This window comes from Corvus moneduloides, chromosome 18, assembly GCF_009650955.1.
Source record: "Corvus moneduloides isolate bCorMon1 chromosome 18, bCorMon1.pri, whole genome shotgun sequence".
Classification (NCBI taxonomy): domain Eukaryota; kingdom Metazoa; phylum Chordata; class Aves; order Passeriformes; family Corvidae; genus Corvus; species Corvus moneduloides.
In genome coordinates this window covers 7,841,591-7,862,173 of record NC_045493.1, presented here as the reverse complement: position 1 = coordinate 7,862,173, position 20,583 = coordinate 7,841,591, and the positions used below count along the sequence as shown (strand labels likewise).

Below are 20,583 nucleotides of genomic sequence, written 5' to 3'. Positions count from 1 at the left end.
GGGGGGAGAAAAAAAAACCCAAGGGGGAAAAAATAAAAAGAAGAAAAAAAGCGAGGAGACGCTGTGTCTGCAGCCCCAGGAAGAGCGGAGGGAAGGAGCGAGCGGCGGAGGACCGCGGCGGGAGGAGGAGGCGGGGGCCGGCGGGACCCCCGGGGCACCTCCGGGCCGGGAGCCGCGTTGTGCCGCTGCGGGGGGGCCCCGAGCGGCTCCACTCCGCGCCGCGCCCGCCCGGCCGCGCCCGGAGGATCATCCCGCGGGGGCCCGGCGGGCCGGCGGGGCTCGCCATGGTCTGCACGCCGCGCGGTGAGTAGCGGCGGGCGGGTGGGCGCCCTCCGGGCCGGGGACCCTCCACCCTCGGGGACTTCTCGTCCCCTCCCCGAGCCCTGTTCCTCGGCGGGGGAAGTGTTTTCCAGCCGGGGAGCTGGCGGCTTTGCGGTCAGCCGAGGGGAGGAAATCGCCGTGCTTCCCGCCGGTGTGGTGGCGGCTCCGTGCGTGCGGTCTCTGTGTTTCTCTTTTTCTGCTTTTCCTCTTGCGCCGTTTTCGGTGCAGCCGGAGAGAGGTTGGTTCGGTTTTCCCGACCGTGCCGCCGGCCCCCGCCAGCCCCGGTAGCTTCTCGGGGTGGTTCGCGCCGCGTTCTCCCGAGCGGGGGTCGGGATGCGAAGGGGTAGGAGCCGCTCGTTGCCCATTCCCGGCGGCCAACCGAGGAGCGCTCCGAGCAGAATTATGGAGGGGTTTTTTGCGGGAGAAACTGGGTGTGTTTAAATAAAACACAAGACAAGAAGGAGGCGCAGCAGCGCGGAGCTGCTTGGATGCGATGCGCTCCCCAGCTGCCTTTTTTTTTTTTTCCACCCCATTTCGCACATTCCTCTAGTGCGACCGCATCCCCCTTCCCACCCTCGCAGGTACGGGGAGGATGAATAATAAACACGGAACCTCTGCCTTCCCCGGGCGGCAGCTCCCGAGCCGGGGCAGCGCGGGTGACCCGGCGGACACGGCTGCTCCCACCCACCCGCGGGTGGCCGTGGCGGCCCCGCAGCCCAGCTCCGTGGGCTCCTCGCTGGTCCCCTTCAGCGGAATATCGCGGCTCTGTCGGGTGTTGGTGGTGGGCTGGTGCTATAGCCGGCTGCCGGATGAGGCCGGTGTTGGTCTGGGATTTCTGGCTGCTGAAAACGGTAACAAACTCAAAAATCCGTGCCCGGCGATTTAACCCCTTCGGTGCGGCCACAGCCCCTCTACTCACAAGGAATAGCAAGCCTGGAAATGGTCGTCGTGGAATTTTTTTTTTTCCCGTGTGTCTTTTGGCCAGAGAAATCACCGCCGCTCCCGGGCCGGGCGGGTTGTGCGGGCCAGGCTGGATCGCGGGGTGCGGGGCTGCCGGGCTCTGCTCCCCTCCCCGCGCCTGCTGCGGGGCCCCTCTGCTTAGCCTGAATGAAAAATTTAATCCAATTAAGAAATTAAACCTTGTGTGTTTAAAGTGACAAATTTGAAAAGGGGATGGGGAGGTGAAGTAAGATTTCCAGGTCACTGGTTAACTAAGGATGGTTTGGAAAAGGAGCTCGGGAATAAGGTGAGGGCAGAGGGAAGGAAAGAAGGATCTTTTTAAATGGCAAAGGCTTGTGTGTCTCTCTGGAATTTAAACTGGTTTTTAGGCTTGTAAAATCTTCTTGAAGTTGCGCATTTATCTCAGGAGGCTGCTTGCCAGCTAATCTTCTCAAGGCATGTCCTGATTTTTTGTAACATTACAGTATCTGAGGTCCTTTTAACCTAATTTTGTAACAAAGATAATTTCTTGTTACGTAAGTTACTGTTCTGAATGATTGCTTTGGGTCTTGGAGAGCATCCTTAACTGGTCTCCCCTGTGCCACAGAAACTGGAATTATTTACTTCGTTATCAATTCTTGAAAGAAAGCCTTGCTCAACTGGAAAAGGCTGCCAAGGTATTACAGGAAAGTAGAGTCTTCACATTCTTCTTTCTAGAGAGTTAAATCTCTGGTCATCCCTGATCAGAATTTACTTCAGAGGTTTATGTTTATGTATAAATCCGATTTTCCCCACATACGGACTTACAAGGGTGAGCTGCTTGAATTATGCACACGGCATTAACTTTCCACAAGTGGCAGACTCCTAATACTCTCTTTCAAGAGTTTTCTTCTTTGCTGACCGCAGTTCCCTAAAACTGCCCTGTGCTAAAGCCAAAAGGCACCAGTTTGAGATGCCTGGTTTTCTTTTCCAGTGGAGATTAATGCTATAAGACAAGGCAGGCAGCATTTTATTTAGCTGGATACCAAGTTTTCACTAGTACACAGTGGGGTTTTTTAAAATTTATTTTATTTTGTTTGGAAGGTGGGTTATTCTGAGTGAAACCTTAAGCCTTGTTTATCTGAGAGTGGCAGTCTGTTCTGAAGGAGCGAAATATATCCCAGTGTTATTCTATCGGGACATGCAGTCATCTGTTGGACCTTGTGGCCTGGGCTGGCTAAATCAAATAGCAGTGTCACACATAGCTCTGGTATGTGGAAGTTAAAAAAGGGATTGGAGTATGTCTCAAGTTCCAGTGACAAAACTACAGATATTTAGCAGTAGCTGATACTTATTTTCCTTTGATTTTCAAGAATGTGCAATCTTGAAGCGTTAACTTTGAGCTAAGGGGTATAAATATTAGTGTTTGCTGCTGTTGCTTCTTAAACTAAAACCTGGTAGGGTGTTTAGTGGTGGTATGTTGACAGAAGTGGCAATGAAAAGGGCTGCATTCTTCAGCTGGACAGTCTGTGCTGTACAGTGCTTTTGGAAAGCGCAGATGTGTATGTCATTTTCTGCCTTAAATATTTTCTTTCTTTCTTTCTTTCTTTTTTTTTTTTAATCCCTTGACTCCCAGCATCCTTGTGTTGAATGAGCCACAATATCTAGGGCTTGTGGTGTCTGGATATATTGGAATACAAAGCAGTCTTCTTAAATCCATTACAGATTCAGTCAAGTAAAATTATTTGTATCATCAGAATAGGAAATGTAGGCTGGTTAATTTTAATAACTTTATGAGTTTGCAAGATCTGAGGTCAGGCAGGTGTAAGAATGTGTTACTCCTCGCTTAATAGCATGTTTGAGCAAAGATTGTCATCGTGCATCAGAAGTGGAAATTTTAGAGTCTCCTGTAAGTCTTTTTGTATCTTCTGAATAAAGGTGGAAATTCTAAACTAGGTAAAGAAACATATGGTTTTACCAGAAATGATTTCTTAGACTGATCAATTACGAGGGGATGTAATGAGAAATATACTCCTTAGGGGGAGGAAGAAGGGATTGCCATTACATAATATCCCTTGAGAGAATTTCTGTATTGCATAATGAGGTTGATGATGGAGCATTTGGGGAAAATGCCTATGGACAGGAATTTGTTCTTCAGATTTCCATCAGGAAAACATATTACTGGAAAACAGGCTTGTTAGAACTGATATGTTAGTAGGTGGGTGTTTTGCCTCTATACACGTTTCTTTTGTTCTCATAACTACTGTGTAAGAGATTAGGTAACTCTAAGATTGGAACATCCACAGAATGAGAGATGCCAGTGAATAATTTCCTCATTTACTTAACACCAAGGGTAAACCATTAAGGGTTTACGTTCTGTTCTAGGCTTTGTTAAATTATTTCTGTTTATCTATTGAAAATAGGTCCTGAGGAGGAGTAAATTGCTAGCCTTAACGGTGTAAACGCAAATTGCCTTGCCCTCGTGCTGGTGAAAATGAAATACATAGAAACATACATAGGTGATGTGTGGATTTAGCAAAACTTGATAGCTGGACACATATTTTTAGAGTCCTTGTGATATCCTAAGGATCACCTAGGGGTTGTCTTTCAGATGGAGAAGCAAACATTTGTTAAAAGTTACTTAAATACAGCCTTACTTTTTTAGTAGCAGTTGCCTTAAGGAACTGCTTAACAGGAAAATAATCCATTTCCACACACCTGCCCTTCAGCACTGTTGATGCTCGGAGTCCAGGGAGTACTGAGGCTCCAGGAGCCACAGCCTGGCCCAGAGGTGTTAAAACCAACAGAGGAGAAGGTGAACAACCTTAACACCTCTGTCACTGCTGGGGAATTCACTTAATTTGAGCTGCTCATTTAAAACCTCGAGTGCTGGTGATTTTAGCAGCGTTTCAGACGGCTCGGCCAGCTTCTGTCCCCGGAGTTGCAGATGCGTTCCAGCTTGGTGGCTGGCTCTGGCAGTCGGGGGCGCAGTGACGGTGGCGGTGGGGTCGCTCCCAGGTGGGCGCAGCCGGGCGGCCTTCGGGGCTCCAGGTGCGGGCCCGGCGCGCTCGGAGCGGGGCGTGCGCCACCGCGTGGCTGCGGGCGCGCACTGCGCCCAGGTGCGCTCCCAGCGCCGCCCCGGCAGCGGGGGCGGCTCCGGCTCGGGGCAGCGGCGCGTACCTGTCCGCAGCTGCGGCATCCTGCCCCGTGGAAACGCCAGCCACAGGGCTGGCCGCTCGCTGCCGGCCGGTGTGTTGCTGCGCAAGTTCGTGTCGGGGCTTGGCTTTCCAAAAATTAGGAGCGTTGGTGCTGGGTTTAAGCAGTGAGGGTTTGCATAAAGGAATTGGTGACGTTGCTGCACCACGTAGAAACTGTTTCTGCACCACCGCCGTCAAGGGAATGGAAGATAAGCGTGAGTGATAGTGGTGTCAGGACTTGATTGCAGGTGGTGGTTTTCTTTGCTGCCCTGTCCTGTTACCTGCCAGGCTTCACAGACAGGGACCCCTGCATTAGCTATCTCACAGGCGCAGGTAATGACAGCATCTCTCAAGGTAGCTCATGTAATTTTGAGCACAATCTGTGATTGATTGTTCTTGGAAACTTCAACTAGAATGGTGCTGTTGAGATGGATATAGAAAAATAGGTTCTTGAGAACACCCATTTGTACCTTATAGAGCTGCGTGGAAAGGGTTAAAGATAAATGTGTGTTCTTTAATACTGTAAAAATAAACCTTATTTCTCGTGGGTGGTAAGACGAGAGCTGGAGTTTACACGAAGGCAGCATTTCAAGGTGGCTGTTTGTGTTGTTACCAGAGATATTTCTAGCTTGCTTACAAAATGAGGTGTTTTTTTTAAATACTTTTATTTTTGCAAGTACTCAGTCTAGCTTATGTTCTTGTGGAAAAAGTGTTACAGTTAAATTGCTGTGGAAGGTAGCTGCAGGATTTGTAATATTGAGTTGAAGTAGGCTGGGTACATTGTTTGCCATAATGTTTCTGTGGGGGGTAAAAAACATCTGTACATAAATGCTCTTCCTGCAGTAACTGCTATTCCAGAGGAGAATCAGGGACAACAATGGATATAAATCTTGGGGTTTTTTTTCCTGGAGGAATCAACAATAAAAAGTGTGTAGGCTGTTAAGATACCTGCAAGAATATCCTTACTCCAGAGCTGTCGGTTATAAACTTATAGTGTAGTCTGCCTTCAAAATGGTTGGAAATCTGTCATAAATATCCCTTTTCCACATCCCTTCTATCTCCCTGGATGATTGGCTTTCTAGCAAAGCCTTCCGTAGAGGGTGTACTGTAATCCTTTTACGTTACTCCTTCAGTGCAGATTACGCAGCAAGAAATAATTAGGAGATTAATTTTCACCTGTCACTGCCAATAATAGATAACCTTGATACAGTGACAGGGCGAGGAATTTGGGGAGCGGAAAAGCGTTTAACCCTGTAGTGATTGCTGCAGGGACCAGGCAGAAAATGGTTGCCAGAACATGACCTCCCTGCTCGCTGTCACGGAAAGGCAGAGACGTGCGAGGCTTTCAGCTCCCCTGTCTCCCGCGGACACTTTGCCTTTATCCGCGAACGTGCGCTGTAAAATTCGCTCTGTGCCGCAATGGTGCCACATGCGCCTCGTGCTAATCAGTCCGGAGCAGCCGTCGGAGACCTTTGTAGCTTAGTCTTTTAATTCAAATGCAGTTCTGTTGCTTTTCATGATTTCAATTCCCAATCTGACTGGTATTCCTAGGCTGTGAGGGAAAGGAGCAAACTAATGAAGATGGCTTCATTAGGCAGAGCATGGTTTAGCCCTTGCTTCTCTCCAACAAATGCAGCTGAAAAAACATCCCAGAAGTAACTGGGCTTTTGGTCTTCAGAGAAAGCAGAGCTGAGGTGTTTCTGCTCCCTTTCAAAATTAATTACTAGCTCTCATCAGGTGAGCTTAAAAATGCAGCCTGTGCTCTAAGGCACTGAAGGTAAATGGGAAGGAAAAAAAAAAAAAGCCACTCCCCCCCCCCCCCCCCCCACTGGCTTCTTTTTTATTTTTTTCTCTCTTTTGTGCTTAAGTTTACAATCTGTTGAAAACGTAATGGGAAACCAGCCTACAGAAAATGCCATTATTCATATCATCGGGAGCTCATTTATTTTATCTGCAATAGTAATGATAAGACAGACTGCTTGGCAATGCTGATAAGCTGAGAAATATCTTAGAGCTATTTGTAAAAGTTAAAGCAGATCTTGGTACTGAGAGATAGGGAAACTGATGAGCCTTTGGGCAATCTGCAGAGCTGAAAGCTAATAAAGATTTTAATAGGAAGGCCTCATTAGGATTAGGGAGATCTATTATCTGCGATTTGCACAACACAAACAGTGGGGCAACTTCAATTTTTGCTTCTTTGTTCATTAAATACTATTGCTGAATGTGAAGCCTTTTAACTCGGATCTGGATCTCTTCCTCTTCAAGCAGCCATCACCAGTTGATGGTTGAGCAAAGATGAAAGGGCAGCTGATGTGGGAATGTGTTTGCCACACAGGAGCAGTGCCAGCAAGCCCTCACAGTCGGGGACCAGTCGCTTGTTGGAGGTATAGAAATGCAGTTGTTTGCAGGCGCCTGGGTGGCAGGATTCTCCTTAGTGTCTTTTTTCTGCTGTGAACAATATTTATAAACTTCTGGCCCTGAACAGCATCTTTAGAAAGAAATAAGCACATTGCTGTTGTGCTGGTTCTTTGGATGGTGGCTCTGAAATACTGCTGTGGGATAGCCTGGCCGCCCAGCTCAGCCTAGTGGAGTGGCTCCTTCATTAATCGTGATCACCTCCTGGATCTGTTCTAGTAGAGGAGCTGTCTCCAGTGCCATTGGGGTTGCTGTGGTAGGAGTATGTGCCATGGGTGACCTGATCAAATGGTTTGGTAGTTACACAACAGGAGTGATTTTAGCACCATGTGCATTCTTAGATGTGTGATGTAGAGAACCTCACTTTTTGAGGTTGTGCAAATACCTCATGGGCTCAGTTGCTTTAGTCTCCATATGTAGCACAGTGTGTAAGGTGCATGTAAGCTGCTGAAAGAACATTAGTTTACCCAGGGTTTTCCGAGGTATTTAATATTTTTTTTCAAGGACCATCCAGGCATTTTTTGTGGTTGAACTGAATTGTGGAGCAGAAGCTGTGCTGGAAAATTCTTTGGTTTGCGTTTGAGGTCCAAACCGCATTGTAACCTGATTCTGCTAACCTGCAGGTGAAACCCTTTTAACACACAAGTAATGAGATCTAGTTGAACCTCTAATGTAGATGAAGGGCTTTGTTAGGTGATATCCATGCTGGATGTGAGGCCACGTGTGTGACCACACCTGTGTTTGGGAGCTGTCTGTTTTCTTCCCTGTGTGGAGCACACAACTGTGCAAGAATCTCAGCTTCTCCCCATTTTTATGGCACACACCAGCTCCTCTGCTGCTGCTGGATCAGATAACCCCAGTGGTAACTACAGTAACATTGCTTCCATGGAAAAGTAATATTTGGGAAGCATGTTCTTGTATCTTCAATTGCCTTTAATATGATGTAGCAGCCAAAACCCAAAAGGGACCACAGCACCACAAGCCACGGAGAAGTCTATTCCAGACTGTAGGTTGAGTTCTGCTGGTTCAGACCTGTGCTTTCATAGGGCCTACAGAGAGCAGCGCAATGATAGATTTAACTCCATGTATTCCATCTTCCATGTGCTTAAGGAACTTGGAGCAGCTGGAGCTGTAATCCCCTCCTCTTTGCCCTCAGCAGTGTGGAGACAGATGGGCAGGGCTGGGAGCCCCTCCTGCCCAGGACTAAAATAAGTTTCTCACAGTGGGTTGGTGTCAGTCTGTTGTATCTTGTTTGTAAGCACTCACAGGTTCTGTCAGCGAACCAGCGTGGCCTCCAAAAGAAGTAGCACTATTTGCACCTAACGTGTTGCTCCAGCAGGGCTGCCATTTGAGAAGTTTCTAATATTTATGTTTGATATGAATGAAACTTTTTGTTTTGTCTGTAGACCGCAACGGAACTGGAGCTGACTCGTATCAGGAGTGCCTTGATAACAAGCAAGGTATGAGATCAAGTCTCTCCAACATGGGCACTTGGGACTGATTTAGCTTGATTTCTTGCAGCTGAATTGGTTGCTGTCTCTGTCTCTCTCACTCTGTCTCCCTTTTTTTTCCCCCCCATTTTTTTTTCCCCCGCTGTCTCTAAGCCAATTCACTGTTAACAGTTCCATGTCAGCTAACCTGTTAGCTCAGGGTCTCATTGCACTTTTGTGATAAGGCTTCTTGTTTCTAGCACCCCAAACCCTCAGCTATTAATGGAGGAAGTGGGAAGATTGTGAAACAGAAGTAGCATGTGCACTTGCTTGCAGCTGTCTTCTTCCTCGAGGTTTAGTTGCTCAGCCAAGCAGAAAAATATTAAAGTTGAGCTAAGGGAAGGCACGTGCTAGGCTGGGTTACCTTAACACCAGACATCCTGTGATAATTTGTGTGCTGGCATGCTGCCTCAGACTTGTCCAGCTTGCTGTCTTCTCCCATGCTAAAGTTGGTAAGAGCTGGAAATGTCTCTTGTGACTTACAAGAGAGTGGTGATGGTGAAGGAGGAATCTGTTACCATTTTGCTCTAAACCTGTAAATGAGTCACATCAGTAAAAATGAAAATTATAAAAAGTACCTCAGAAACAGAACATTAAAGGCAAAGCCATGGATGCTGCATTTAGGAAAAGGGTTGGTGTGTTGTGTTCTCTTCAGATACCCTGTGTGAGAACTGCAGTCAGAAGTGCCACTCCATCGCTGTAGCCATGTAGTAAGTGTTGAACCTTCTGGTAATCAGGGAGCACAAGCACCCTTCAGTCCAGAATATCATTTGTATAAGCTGCAGCAAAGAGATAAGAGGAAATGCTTATCCTAACCAGGTTATAGGCATCAATTACAGGTCAACTTTTACCCTGCTGTTGACCCAAATCTGTGACAGTAGCTAGAATGATCATTTCCTGAAATTCTGACCCTTCTTGCATAATTTTCTAAAGTAGGACCAAGAAACACAAGTAACCTGTCCCAATTTTGGTGCTTGGTTGGGTTTAGTTTTCCACTGGTGTTTCTGCTTTCAGTATCCATCAATCAGTGTTACATGTGCTCTAAGTCAAAGCTACCATGAAGTGCATCTCCCCTTGCTGTTGTTGGGTTTGGGGTGGGGTTATTTGGGGGTGGGGTGGGTTGGGGTTTTTGCTTGTTTTATTTCCCTTCTCTCCAGAAAAAAAGGTACGTTGTTTCTTTGGTGGCCTTTATGGTCACCTTTTTTTTCACTATTTTTCTCTACTGATTGTAGTAAATACTTAATCATTGCTAAGCTTTCATTTCAGACGTTACAACTGGAAGACTAATGTGGAAGAACTGTAATCAATAATGGCAATTCTTATTAGATTAAGTATAAAAGTCTTGTAGACCAGTGTAATTCAAGATGCTCCTTTGATAGATAATTTGTTCTTAGGGAGAACAGTTTTTTCCAGTAACGTTTTTCTCATTGGCTGGGGGAGGCTGATCCACTTGTCATTTTGTAGAAAGCAATCAAGTTTCAGATTTAAAGAAAAAGGAGTATTCTCATTTTTGGAAACTAATTGCAGTCCCTTTGATGTGCCAGTTACCCTGATTTATCTGACAGGTGGTATTAAACGGCGTTATATCCATTACTTTCATTTGTCTCTTAATACTCCAGATTTTTCTTGTAGTGTGGTTTTTGATAGGTTTCTTTGACTTCACTGTTAACACATGAACAAAATGTATCATTGTAAGTACTTTCACTCCAGTATGAATTGGATCTGGTTTGGGTAATTTACCATGTCCATGCTGCATCGTCATGTTTAAAGCAACAACCTTTAAGAATGCAGAGGTTTAAAGGAAAAAGTATACACAGTAACTTGTAGTCAGTCTCTTACTGACTCCATTACATTTTGTGAGCATGCCTTAGCGTTGAATCCACCATTTGCAACAATTTACGGAATATAAAATACATAGCTGACAGTGGACCCATAATTTTGGTTGTTTCTGTTACGTTCAAAACAAAACACCACCAAAGGCTGAAAGTAGCAGTGGCTTTTTAAAAGTATTAAATCTTCAAGCTATGTGAAATGCTATTGCCATGGATTCCTTTTATAACAGCATGCTTGTCTCCTGGAAATTATGTTATAATGAGGTTTGGTTTATATATTTTACCCCTCTCCTCATTAAAGTGCTATCTCTCCAAAGAAGCTCTTTGTGTTTTGAAATACTGCGCGGTTAAAATGAAGGCAGGTTTATAAGGATTTAATGTACTTGGGAGCCAAGGTTTTGCAGCTTTATGGCAAAGATGTTTTAACAAAGGGCTTTATGGTAAGGGTGTGCTTTATTTTAGTCAGGCAGTTGCTCAGGGGAAAATTTTCAGTGTGAGCACGTCACAGCAGCAAGGAGACATTCAGAGGGAAACAGGTCCCTGAGATCCAGTCACCAGCTTGGCTGATATTGAGTCTTAATTCTTTGTAGTTTCAAGCCCTGATTTTTTTCATTGTTTTTTTTTTTTTTTTTTTTCACCTCTTCACTCAAGAAAGACAAAGCCTTGTGCCATATCATGTAACATCACAAGCAGTCTATTTATGCTTCCCATTTTTGTGCTCTGAGGTAGGGTGCAGGACAGAGTGCTGGGAACAGCCACTGGTGGGATTATTATACCCTCTCAGAATGGAGCTTGCTTTTTCAGCCTTATAACTCCAATATCCATGATTAAAATTGTACCCTAAAAGCAAGGCTTTTTCTGAGTGTTTGCGGTTTGGAAGTAGAGAGGGCAGCGGTTCAGAGCAGTTGCCCATCCACTGCAGCAGAAGACGTGTCCTGGATCTGCCTGTTTCTCTGGGATACACTTAATATCCCATGGTTTCCTGAGAGCCAGGGGGTTCTGCCATGGAAAACAGGTATTAAATTACTACCAGACACAGTTGTTTCTGGAGCTTCTCAATAGGAGCTCACTGTTATTGTTAATAAAACAGTGCTGGTGTAAAGGTTTAGGCAATGAAAAGCCCTTAGCAAGCGCCCTGGTGGCAGCCAGGAGATGTCACCTCTCATCCTTGAAATAGTGTGTAGAGAAATTGAAACTGATTCCAAGTGTTCCGTGTTATCATGTGTAGCACCTTCTCTTATTCATAGAAAATGGTGTTTTACTTTGCTTGAGCAGTCTTCTCTATGTCCCCATGCCCTCAGGTGGGCTGGTAATGGGTGTTTTGCCCTACTGGGCTCCAGCATTCCAAGCAGAGCTCCAAGTTCCTGCTGGAGGAACCCAATACTTTTTACTTTTCTGACTTGTCCTGCGGAGTATTTCCCCACAGATGGGTTAGTTGGTATTTTTCCAAGGTGAACTTGGCTTCCTCTTTTTGATGGCACTATTAACTCTTTATATTTTTCGTCGGGTATGTTTCACCACTTCCTGAGCTCAGCGCTGCTGCTGACTGGTTTTGTTAGCTCACCTCAGGAGGGAGGATGAATGTAATTTAGAGCAATGTTTGGGGGCAAGGACGAAGGATGGTTAATCTTGACAGGGATCTAAATGTGGCTGCAGTTGAGCCAGTAACACCTCTGTTTGAGGGGATGGAGGACCGAGTGTTCCTCCCCTGGGTTTGTGCTGTGAGTGGATCCCAGCCAGGCTCCTGAGCATGGAAAGGATGTCTGTAGCATCAGGCTTGATTTTGGAGTAGTGGCCATAAACCGAAGACTTTTTCATCCTGTTTGCTGTCCCCTGGGCTGTGCAGTCCCAGTGTGTGTCATCTTCTATTAGTCTCGATGCAACCAATGACCTTGTTTGTGTGAGCACATTAAGCACAACATTAACAGCTAATTTGACTACTTTGGATTCAGACAGGCTGCAATCAATCACCTGAACTCTCCTGATAGCAAATGTGGCTGGATGGGATTAAGGAGAAAGGATAAAATGCCTGCTTGGGCCAAAACTCTAGGAAATTGGAAAGCTGCTTGTTAGCCTGTGTAGCTGATGTAACTGTAGCACTTGATGGAAGCGTGTTCTTCACTGGAAAGAAAAGCTGAAAAAGTGAGAAATATGTGGTCTTCATAGAGGTTTGTTCAGCCTTCTTCCTGCCTGTCAAATGCTGGCATGGTAAACGAGACCACCATGATACAGAGGCATCTTTTAGAAGATGTCATTGGGATAAGTTCTAACCTATTCCAGGTTTTGGATCCCTTTTGAGCCCCAAAAAGGATTAGTTTCAGAATGGCAAGGATGAATGATGAAGCAGATAAATAGAAGTGGCATAGCTGGACTGGAAAGTGCGGTCAAAATTGTTCTGTCACTGAAGATGTTATTTCCATTAAATGTTTTGAGATTTAATATTGATTTCAGTGAAATTACCCTTGAAAACAGATTTCCTCCAAACCTTTATTTTTATATATTTGTTTTGGAACTATTTTAGGACGCAGAAAAATGAAACTCCAGCTTCAAACAGTTTTAATGTTTTGAAATTGGCTTTTTTCACTGTATGAACAGTTTTTAAAATATTATTGTTATTTGTATTCCAGTCATGCCTGTGCCACTCTAGTTATGGGCTAAACGTCATTTTGCCAACCACAACGCAGACTGGGGGGGGATCGGTTTCTGCCTGAAAATGCTTTGGGTGTGTATTTCTGACGGGCTGCACTGATTGCCAGTGCCTATTTGAAGAAAAACCCAACAACATTCTCATTTTACAATATGTTGGCTGCCTTTTTGTTTAAAGAATTATAAATAAACCAGCAGATTTTCCACAAAAACACATATGCTTTCTTCCTGATGAGCACGATGACGCACCAAGAATCCTTGCAAGAGGCCTTGAGTCTCCTTCAAGTAGAGGATAGGGCTGAGGTTGAAATTGAAATTTTAAATAACTCTTCTTTAAGAAAGATGCTGGTAGAGCCTTGTTAGCAGAAGAATTGCTGTTTTCTGACTAATTTTTTTTTTTTGCCAGCATGGGAACAAAGAAAGAAAGGAGGAGGCAGAATAAAAGCCTGTATGAGTGTACGTGGAGAGGCTGCAGCTCTCTAGACTGGTAATGGTATCTGGAAAGGGTCCAGGCTGTTGTAAATATGAACTTTTGTCAATATTCCCCAAGCTTCTTTGGACTCTATGGTGGGCTTTATTAGCTGAAGGTCACACCATTGTGCTGTCTCCCTCTCCTGAGACCTCTGATACCTTCCTGAAAGGACAGCCCATTATCCCTGGGCTTAGAAGCCAGCTTTCTCTTCAGTGGCACTGAAGCTGATAAGCTTAAGAGGCATATTTCATCCCGCCACTGCTGCTTTCAGGAAACAAACTCTTTATCATTCCTGATTAATTCCAGTTGAACAAAAAAATAAAATAAAATAGAAGGCATGTGTGAATGCACACGTGCACAGAGACGCAGAGCTGAATTTTTTCTTGTGTAAGGTCAACTCACAGCACTGGCCACAGCCAGCAGTGTCTGGAGCAGGCACTTTGCTTTTCCTGGGTGCTGCATCCAGAGATGGATTTAGTAACGTGAGAGGATCCTGGGCTGCAGTCACTGTGAGGAGAAAGGGCTGGAAAGGGAGACGGGGTAGCAGCAGCCTGAGCATCAAGGTTGGAAATGATTTGTGGCAATTAAGGATTAAGGTCTGTGAGAGCAGGACCACCCGCTGGGAGAGTGGCTCTCCATCACCTAGGGAAGATGAATGACCCCAGGAGAAAAAGGGGCAGGGATTTCGTACTCAGCTACCTGAAAATAATCGTAAACCCGTATCTCGCTTCGGTATCCTGCAGCCCTTTTTATCACAGCTAAATCCCTTTGCTGGGAGTTGTATGCAAGAGAATTGAAAGAGATAAAAATGCTCATTGCTGCTACTGCTTTGTTTTCTCCATTTCTCACTCTGGCTTGACGTTTGTTAGGAGGTGTCTTACTGACTTTCTTATTAGCCCTCTCTCAGTAGCAATGTGTTCCATACACGGCTCTCAGATTTTTAGGGTTATTTTTTTTTGCCCTTGCACTGAGATTCAGAGTGTGGAATTAATAACAATGTATAATACATGCAACAAATAACATATTGCCCTTCTGTACTCATGCAGTATGTAAAGCACCCAGGTGGCATGTCCCAGTGGCCAGGTGACCCACCCGTGCTGTGTGCTTCTCTCCAGCGTGCCCTTGATGGGCAAGACACCTCACCTGGCTGTGCATCTCGAGGTTTTCAAGTGGAAAATGAGAGTATTGGCACTGTCCACAGTCCTGTTTGTTTGGATGAGCGTGCAGCTGCAGCCCAAGTCAGGTCTTTTGGTCACAGCCCAAGTTGGGTCACAGATCATCTAATTTATGTTGCATCAAATTTTTATTTCACTTCCAGCATAGACTGTGTTTAAACCAAATTCTTGGTACTGAGGTTACAACTGGCTTCGTTTCCTCTGCCAGAACAGAGATGGAACAATATTAAAACACAATTTTGCAAAACTATGTTTACTTTTTACCAGTGAGGACCATATTTAAAGATGGATTTTGGTATTATGGCTGCAGCGCTAATGTAAACAGGGTCTGATGGGAAAGGCTGTAAAATAATAGAGCTATTGGTCATGTCTGGGGGAAAAGAAATTTCCATAGTACGTTTCAAACTGGAGTAGCTCTGAAGGTTTGGCTGGCCAAACCCAGCTAGGATTTCTGATTTAAAATTGCTATAGTAGTATGCACTGGGATGGTGGGCCACTAGTAGCATTTTTTCAGAGGTAAACTACACAAGCCTGTATGAATTGGGGCACTTACTTTTGTGGATTGGGTTAAACTTGTCATTCTTCACATAAAATAGAATACAATGAAGTTTTAGATGAGAACCTCCTTAGATATACCGCAGACTCCTTTTTAAGGGCAAAGTAGATTTGAGGAAGATAATTATCTAGTAATCTTAGTGAAAGCTTCATATATGGTTCTTTCTCCAGATGGGTTAACATGGTGGAAAGATTTTTATCAGTCCAGTCGTGCACCACAGACTGCAGTAGCATATGTACTTGCTTGGACCCTGACTTTAGCGATAAGTGAAATGTTAATATGTGCTTGGCAGAGCAAGCTCTTAATTTCCCTTAAAATGGAGGGGGCAGAAATGATCTCATTGGACAAGATGTCTTTGGGCTCCTGCCCACTGTTAGGTATATCCTAGACAGGGTTTATTTACTTGGTGTGGGCAGATTATTTCCCTTTCCCTCCCTGAATCTGGCCTGCGGTAACTGTTAGCAAAAGAGCTTTCCACCTCCTGTATTGCAGGAAGCATTTGAGCTCTTGTTGAAATATGAAGCTCCCTTCCTTTATTAAAATTAAGAACTACTTTCTCACATGGCAAAGTGATAATAAAGACTGAAATTGGATCTATAACTTCATGAAAAGAAAAAGAATTTTTTTAAAGACAAATCATGCATGGTAATACCTTCATTGTTCTCTCCCTGTGTTCTTTGTATTGCTTAACTCCCTGCGAACAAAGAACCCATAACTGGAATTGTAACAATAATCCAGGCATTTAAGTCAAAACTCAAAAGGCCCTTGGGAATCTCATGCAAAGGTGTGCCCTTGAAATGGTAGTTTATGAATTGTCTGAACAGGTCTGAACATCCTGGCCCTGAGGAAATCTATGGGAATTTTGCCGCTGACTTCAGCGGGGTCAGGATTCCACACTTGGCGCTTTGTACGCACTGCCGGGCATTGAGCAGAGCTGTCTTTCAGCTTTTGAGAAAGTCTGACTCCCTCCTCACAGGCAGGCGGGAGATTTTCTACTTGGTTGCACTTGTGAATTCTAGTTAAGGGAATTGCTTTTGGTCCCTCCATCTTTGTCACTTACTTAAACAAACATGCAAACTGGAAACATGCACTTGCTCGAGCTTCAGCAGCGAGTGCCTCCTCGAGATCTCTTGTTACTGATCTAGAACTTAAACTGATTGGGAAAGTGGCTTTAAGATGAGGTTCAGTCGTGCTTAAATGAAACCAATTGGGCAGAGAGATGAAAAATGTTATTTGTACTTGCCATTCAGATGTCTGAACCCAGCTAGTTTGAAGTACGAAGGGTTCGGTCCCTGAGCTTGAACACAGATTAGTAGGGAGGTTGTAAATTGAAGCAATGAGTATTTCTTCAGCAGTTTATTGCAAAATAATGGGGTTTTGAAAATACAGGTCTATCCAGGGTCAAGGTCACTGGGAAAGAAAGGTACTTAAACAAACAATGAGGGAATTAGTCTGAAATTTGCATGCAGACTCAGATAACCAGGGCCCTTTGAAACCCACTTGAACATAGAATTTAGCCCTGTTGAGGAGGAGACAGAGCCACAGGACCTCTCTCAGCCCCTCCCACTTCAGTGATTCTGGTCAGATGTCTCATCCCTCCCAGGGTATTTGGGCAAACCACTGATTTGTCTGGCTCTGGTTGTTGTGAACGTGGACATTATCTTCCTCTGTCACATCACTGTCCAGAGAGAGGAGGGGGGAGTTACCAGAGTGGGAGCGAATTACCCCATGTCCTCAGTCTTCCCCATTCATGGTACAGTGGCCAGTGACATCATCTGTTGCTTAAGAACTGCTGTTGATGGAATAAGCTCTACATTTAATGAAAAACAAAACCCAAAGAAACCATATTCCCCAGAAACATGATCCAGGGCTCCAAGAAGGTTGGCACACTTTAGTTACCTCATCCTAGTTCTCCATCAAAAGAAAAGGTTAAGGAAAAATTACTGGAAAAAACTTGCTGAGCTTTCAGCAACAATATCCCACCGACTGTTGTTGTTCATCCAGAGTAACCCCACAAAGCTCAACAACCTGGTTCATGGCAAACTTGGTTTTAATTAATGTTAGTAGAAATCAGGTCAAAAATGTGAGGTGTGTGTCACTCGTGTTACTATAAGTAGTTAGAAGGAGGAGTTGGAAAGCTACATCCCAGATCCATCACAAAAGCTTATTTTGGCTTCCCTGCCACTCGTGACTGCAGAAGTATGGCAGTGGCTGAAAGACTGGCTGTAACTTTCCCATGTTTAGCTGCAATGGAACATGCAAAAGCTTGAAAATTTCTTGAAGGTGCCTGGAGAGGCCTGGCCATTGTGTTAGCAGGAGTATGCGTTGAAAGCTGCTCAAGAGAGGGGCATTTCTTAGAATAGTTTGCAAAAAGTAACAATCACAGCCCAGTATGGACAATTAGAGATCATTAGAAGTAAATGGTTAATTTTTCCCAACTTTTCTTGCCCAAAAAAGAAGCTTGGTTTTTCCTCACTGTAGCTGTGTCTTGAGGGCTTTCCTTAATGAGCCATCTCCTTCTGTCCAGTATGGAAAGAAAAACAGAAGACACCTTCCTTTGCCTCCATGTGATTTTAATCTGATTCATTCATTCCTAATCATCTTAAAGGATTATAAAAGCAAAACCTGTTAAATCTTGGTTCGTTCTTCTTTTCTTTCTCTCCCAAACATCATCATTGGTTCTTTTATCATGTTGCATTTCTTTACCCATGAATCAGCTGCCTTTTTATTTTTCCTCTCTGTAACAAAAGTCGGGTGGGGAGGGAGGGGGCGATGGGAGCGCTGCTTCCTTTGATTTGTTCGACGCACAAGTGTTCCTTGGCCTTTCATACCGAGGAGTGGATGCGGCTCTTGAACAAATTGGACCTACTTGTTTGCTGGCCTAGGCCATCTTGTTATCCAGCCAGCTGTGTTTTGATCTTGGAGGGCCATTTGAAGATTAAATTGAGACATCTTTTGTTACTATTAAGTGCAGTAATTAAATCAGCTCAGTGTTATTTAAGTGTGGAAAATGTCGCTTTGCTGGCCCATGGGTGTCTGAAGTTGCCATTAGACAGCTGTGTTGCTTCCAGTGCTAATGATGAAGAGGTAGGAGAAAAGAGCCAAGTGCTCTCTAAATAATTTTCAACTCTTTCTGGGTTATACTGGATCCCTCCCCACCTTTTTGTGTGACGTTTCTCCTCCATCTCTCCTCAGTTCATGAAGAACAAGGTTTTTGAGAGACGGAGCTCGAGCTTTGTCGGGTGGAGAGCTGGCAGCGAGTGCCCATTTCTGAGCAGAGGGCTGGAACGGTGTGGGTGAAACATGCTGAGTTTCCTGGATGGGCAGCTGCTGCCCCATCTCCGAGTTTGCAGTTGTTGGCTCTGTCAACAACAAAGAGACTGACCTAGCAGGGTGGATCTAATAAATGAGCAAAGTTGACTGCCTCCCCCTCTTCGTCTGTGGTGGGAGTCTGCCAGTCAAGTCAAGCACGGCGAGTACATTTGTTCCCATGAGGGCCATTGTAATACAATTTGCTGGTGCAGACTGGCCTGACTGTGAAGTGGTGGCACCTGGGAGATGTGAACTCTGGCTCAGGCCAGGGCTGATATCATTCAGAGGTCACCTGGGGCTTACTGGGGCAAGTCAGTTGCCCTTCTGCGTCCCCCTTTGCCTGCTGCTTGCTGAGCAGATTGCTTTGAGAGAAGTGGCTGGAGGTGATGATTGGCAGCAGGGAGCGGAGCAGACAGACACTGGAAGAGAAAGTGAGATCCTCAGTGGGAAAGGCAGTTCTTCGGAGGTCGAGTATGTTTTAATGCTGGGTTAAGTTGCACAGCAGTATTGGCTCATTGCTACTGGCAGCACTGATCACTTGAGCGTTGCCTTACCCTTCCCATCGTGCCCTTTAGAACCCTGTCTTACCTCCTGTGTGCAGCTGAACATGCTCCCTGCTGCTCCTGTGGCTCCTGCAATGAAATCCAGCAGCTCTCACCCCTCGATAGGGGAGCAACTGCCAGGCTCAGCTGCAGCCGTTCCGCCGCCGTGTACCCGCCGAGGCGAGGCGGAGCGCGCTGCTCCCTCCCCAGCCCACGCTCCCAGCCTTCCTCCTCCTGAGCCGCCTCGTTAGCCTCTCCTCCCGGATGCACCCGGCTCTGGGCTCCCATCCCCAGTAATTGCCCAGCAACATCTATTTGCATTGCTTTTTACACCACCATGTCTTATGGAGGGGGAAGTGTGTTTGCACTTCGCGAGTGTTTTTGAGCTGTGGCAAGGGCAGAAGAATGGCAGATGGGTGGGGATGAGAGAATCAAGAGCGTGATGAATCTGTTTTTCTTACCTTGTTTAAAATTGCCTGTTAAAATTCAGCAGCCGCACCTCCGATCAGCCTAATGGTGTCTGCCATGTTGCGAATACACAGTCATTAGTTGGTCCAATTCATGCATGCTGAGGTAGGAGGGTGATGTGAATGCAAAGGAGCTGGAGAGAATGGGAGCTGGGGGGGGCAGGGGAAGGAGGGGGAGAAGCTTGGTAATACAGTGACAATGAAACATACGGTAGTCACACTGGAAAACTTTCTCCTTCATTAGCAGGGATCTGTTGAGTTTCTGCTCACATTAGGGTAATTAACACAAGTACAGATTGTTGAACATCTGTGCAGTTTAACTATATGGCCGGTTCCCAGGCTTTAAACAGGGCTGTGAGGAGCCAAATGCAAAGCAGTATGAAAAGCCCACACACTATTCATTTTACTGAAATTAGCATTTCTGGATGAAAGCTGATGTTGCACGTCGGCTATAAATTTTCTCTGGTCTGTTGCCAGGTTGGCTAATGATCTGAGGTTAGTGTTTGTTAAAAAAAATTTAAAATTTGTTACTTTTAATATTCCAGAGGGGAAGTTTCTTAAAAGGCAAAACAAAAAGCAAGCAAAACAAAGCATATGGGTATGTTATATGTAATGTTCTTCTAATCTTTTTCCAGTGGAAGCTCAGGAAGGAATTGCTGGTTCAGCCTCTCTCAGAGGCTCTTGGCTCCATGAAACTACCAAGGGTTTTTTAGTATTTCTGACCAAACTGCAGTTTAATTTTCTAGCCCTGTAAATGCCTGGGAGGCTCTGCTTATGGTGTGTTGTAGATATGAGCTGTGTAAATAAAATGCAGAATTCTGTCTGCAGGATGGTGACTACACAGGTATTGCTTCTCCACACGTCACTGGAGGTACGGAGAACCTCCTGCAGTGGTTGTCCCAGAGGAGTGTTGTTTTGCTGTGGCATCTTGAAGCTTCCTCCTTGTTCCTTTTGACCTTGTCCAGCTGAGAGCACAAATTTTTTCCACAGGTGGAATTAAGTGTTCAAGGCCAGGCTGGATGGGGCTTTGAACAACGTGGTCTAGTGGAAGATGTCCCTGTGCATGGCAAAGGGGTTGGAACTAAATGAGCTTTCAAGTCCCTTCCAACCCAAACCATTCTATGTTTCTCTGAGCTGCTGTGAGGTGGACAGCCCTTATAGCTGGGACAACGATTAGTGCACCATGTGTGCCAGGAAATTTTGTCTTAATGGAGAAGACTTTCATCTGTGAAGATAAACA

At 45.2% G+C, this 20,583-nt stretch overlaps 1 protein-coding gene across 18 annotated transcripts in view; it reads left to right on the top strand.

Moving 5' to 3' along the window:
- The window catches only part of FBRSL1 (fibrosin like 1), a 516,916-nt gene that overhangs the window by 406,143 nt on the left and 90,190 nt on the right, over nucleotides 1-20,583 (top strand). For 13 of the 18 annotated variants that reach the window (XM_032128440.1, XM_032128448.1, XM_032128450.1 and 10 more), the window contains one exon: nucleotides 8,258-8,311. The exons of the other annotated variants lie outside the window; for them this stretch is intronic. In XM_032128440.1, the coding sequence (XP_031984331.1) occupies nucleotides 8,258-8,311 (54 nt within the window). The remainder of the gene's footprint in view (nucleotides 1-8,257; nucleotides 8,312-20,583) is intronic. 18 annotated transcript variants of the gene reach the window in all.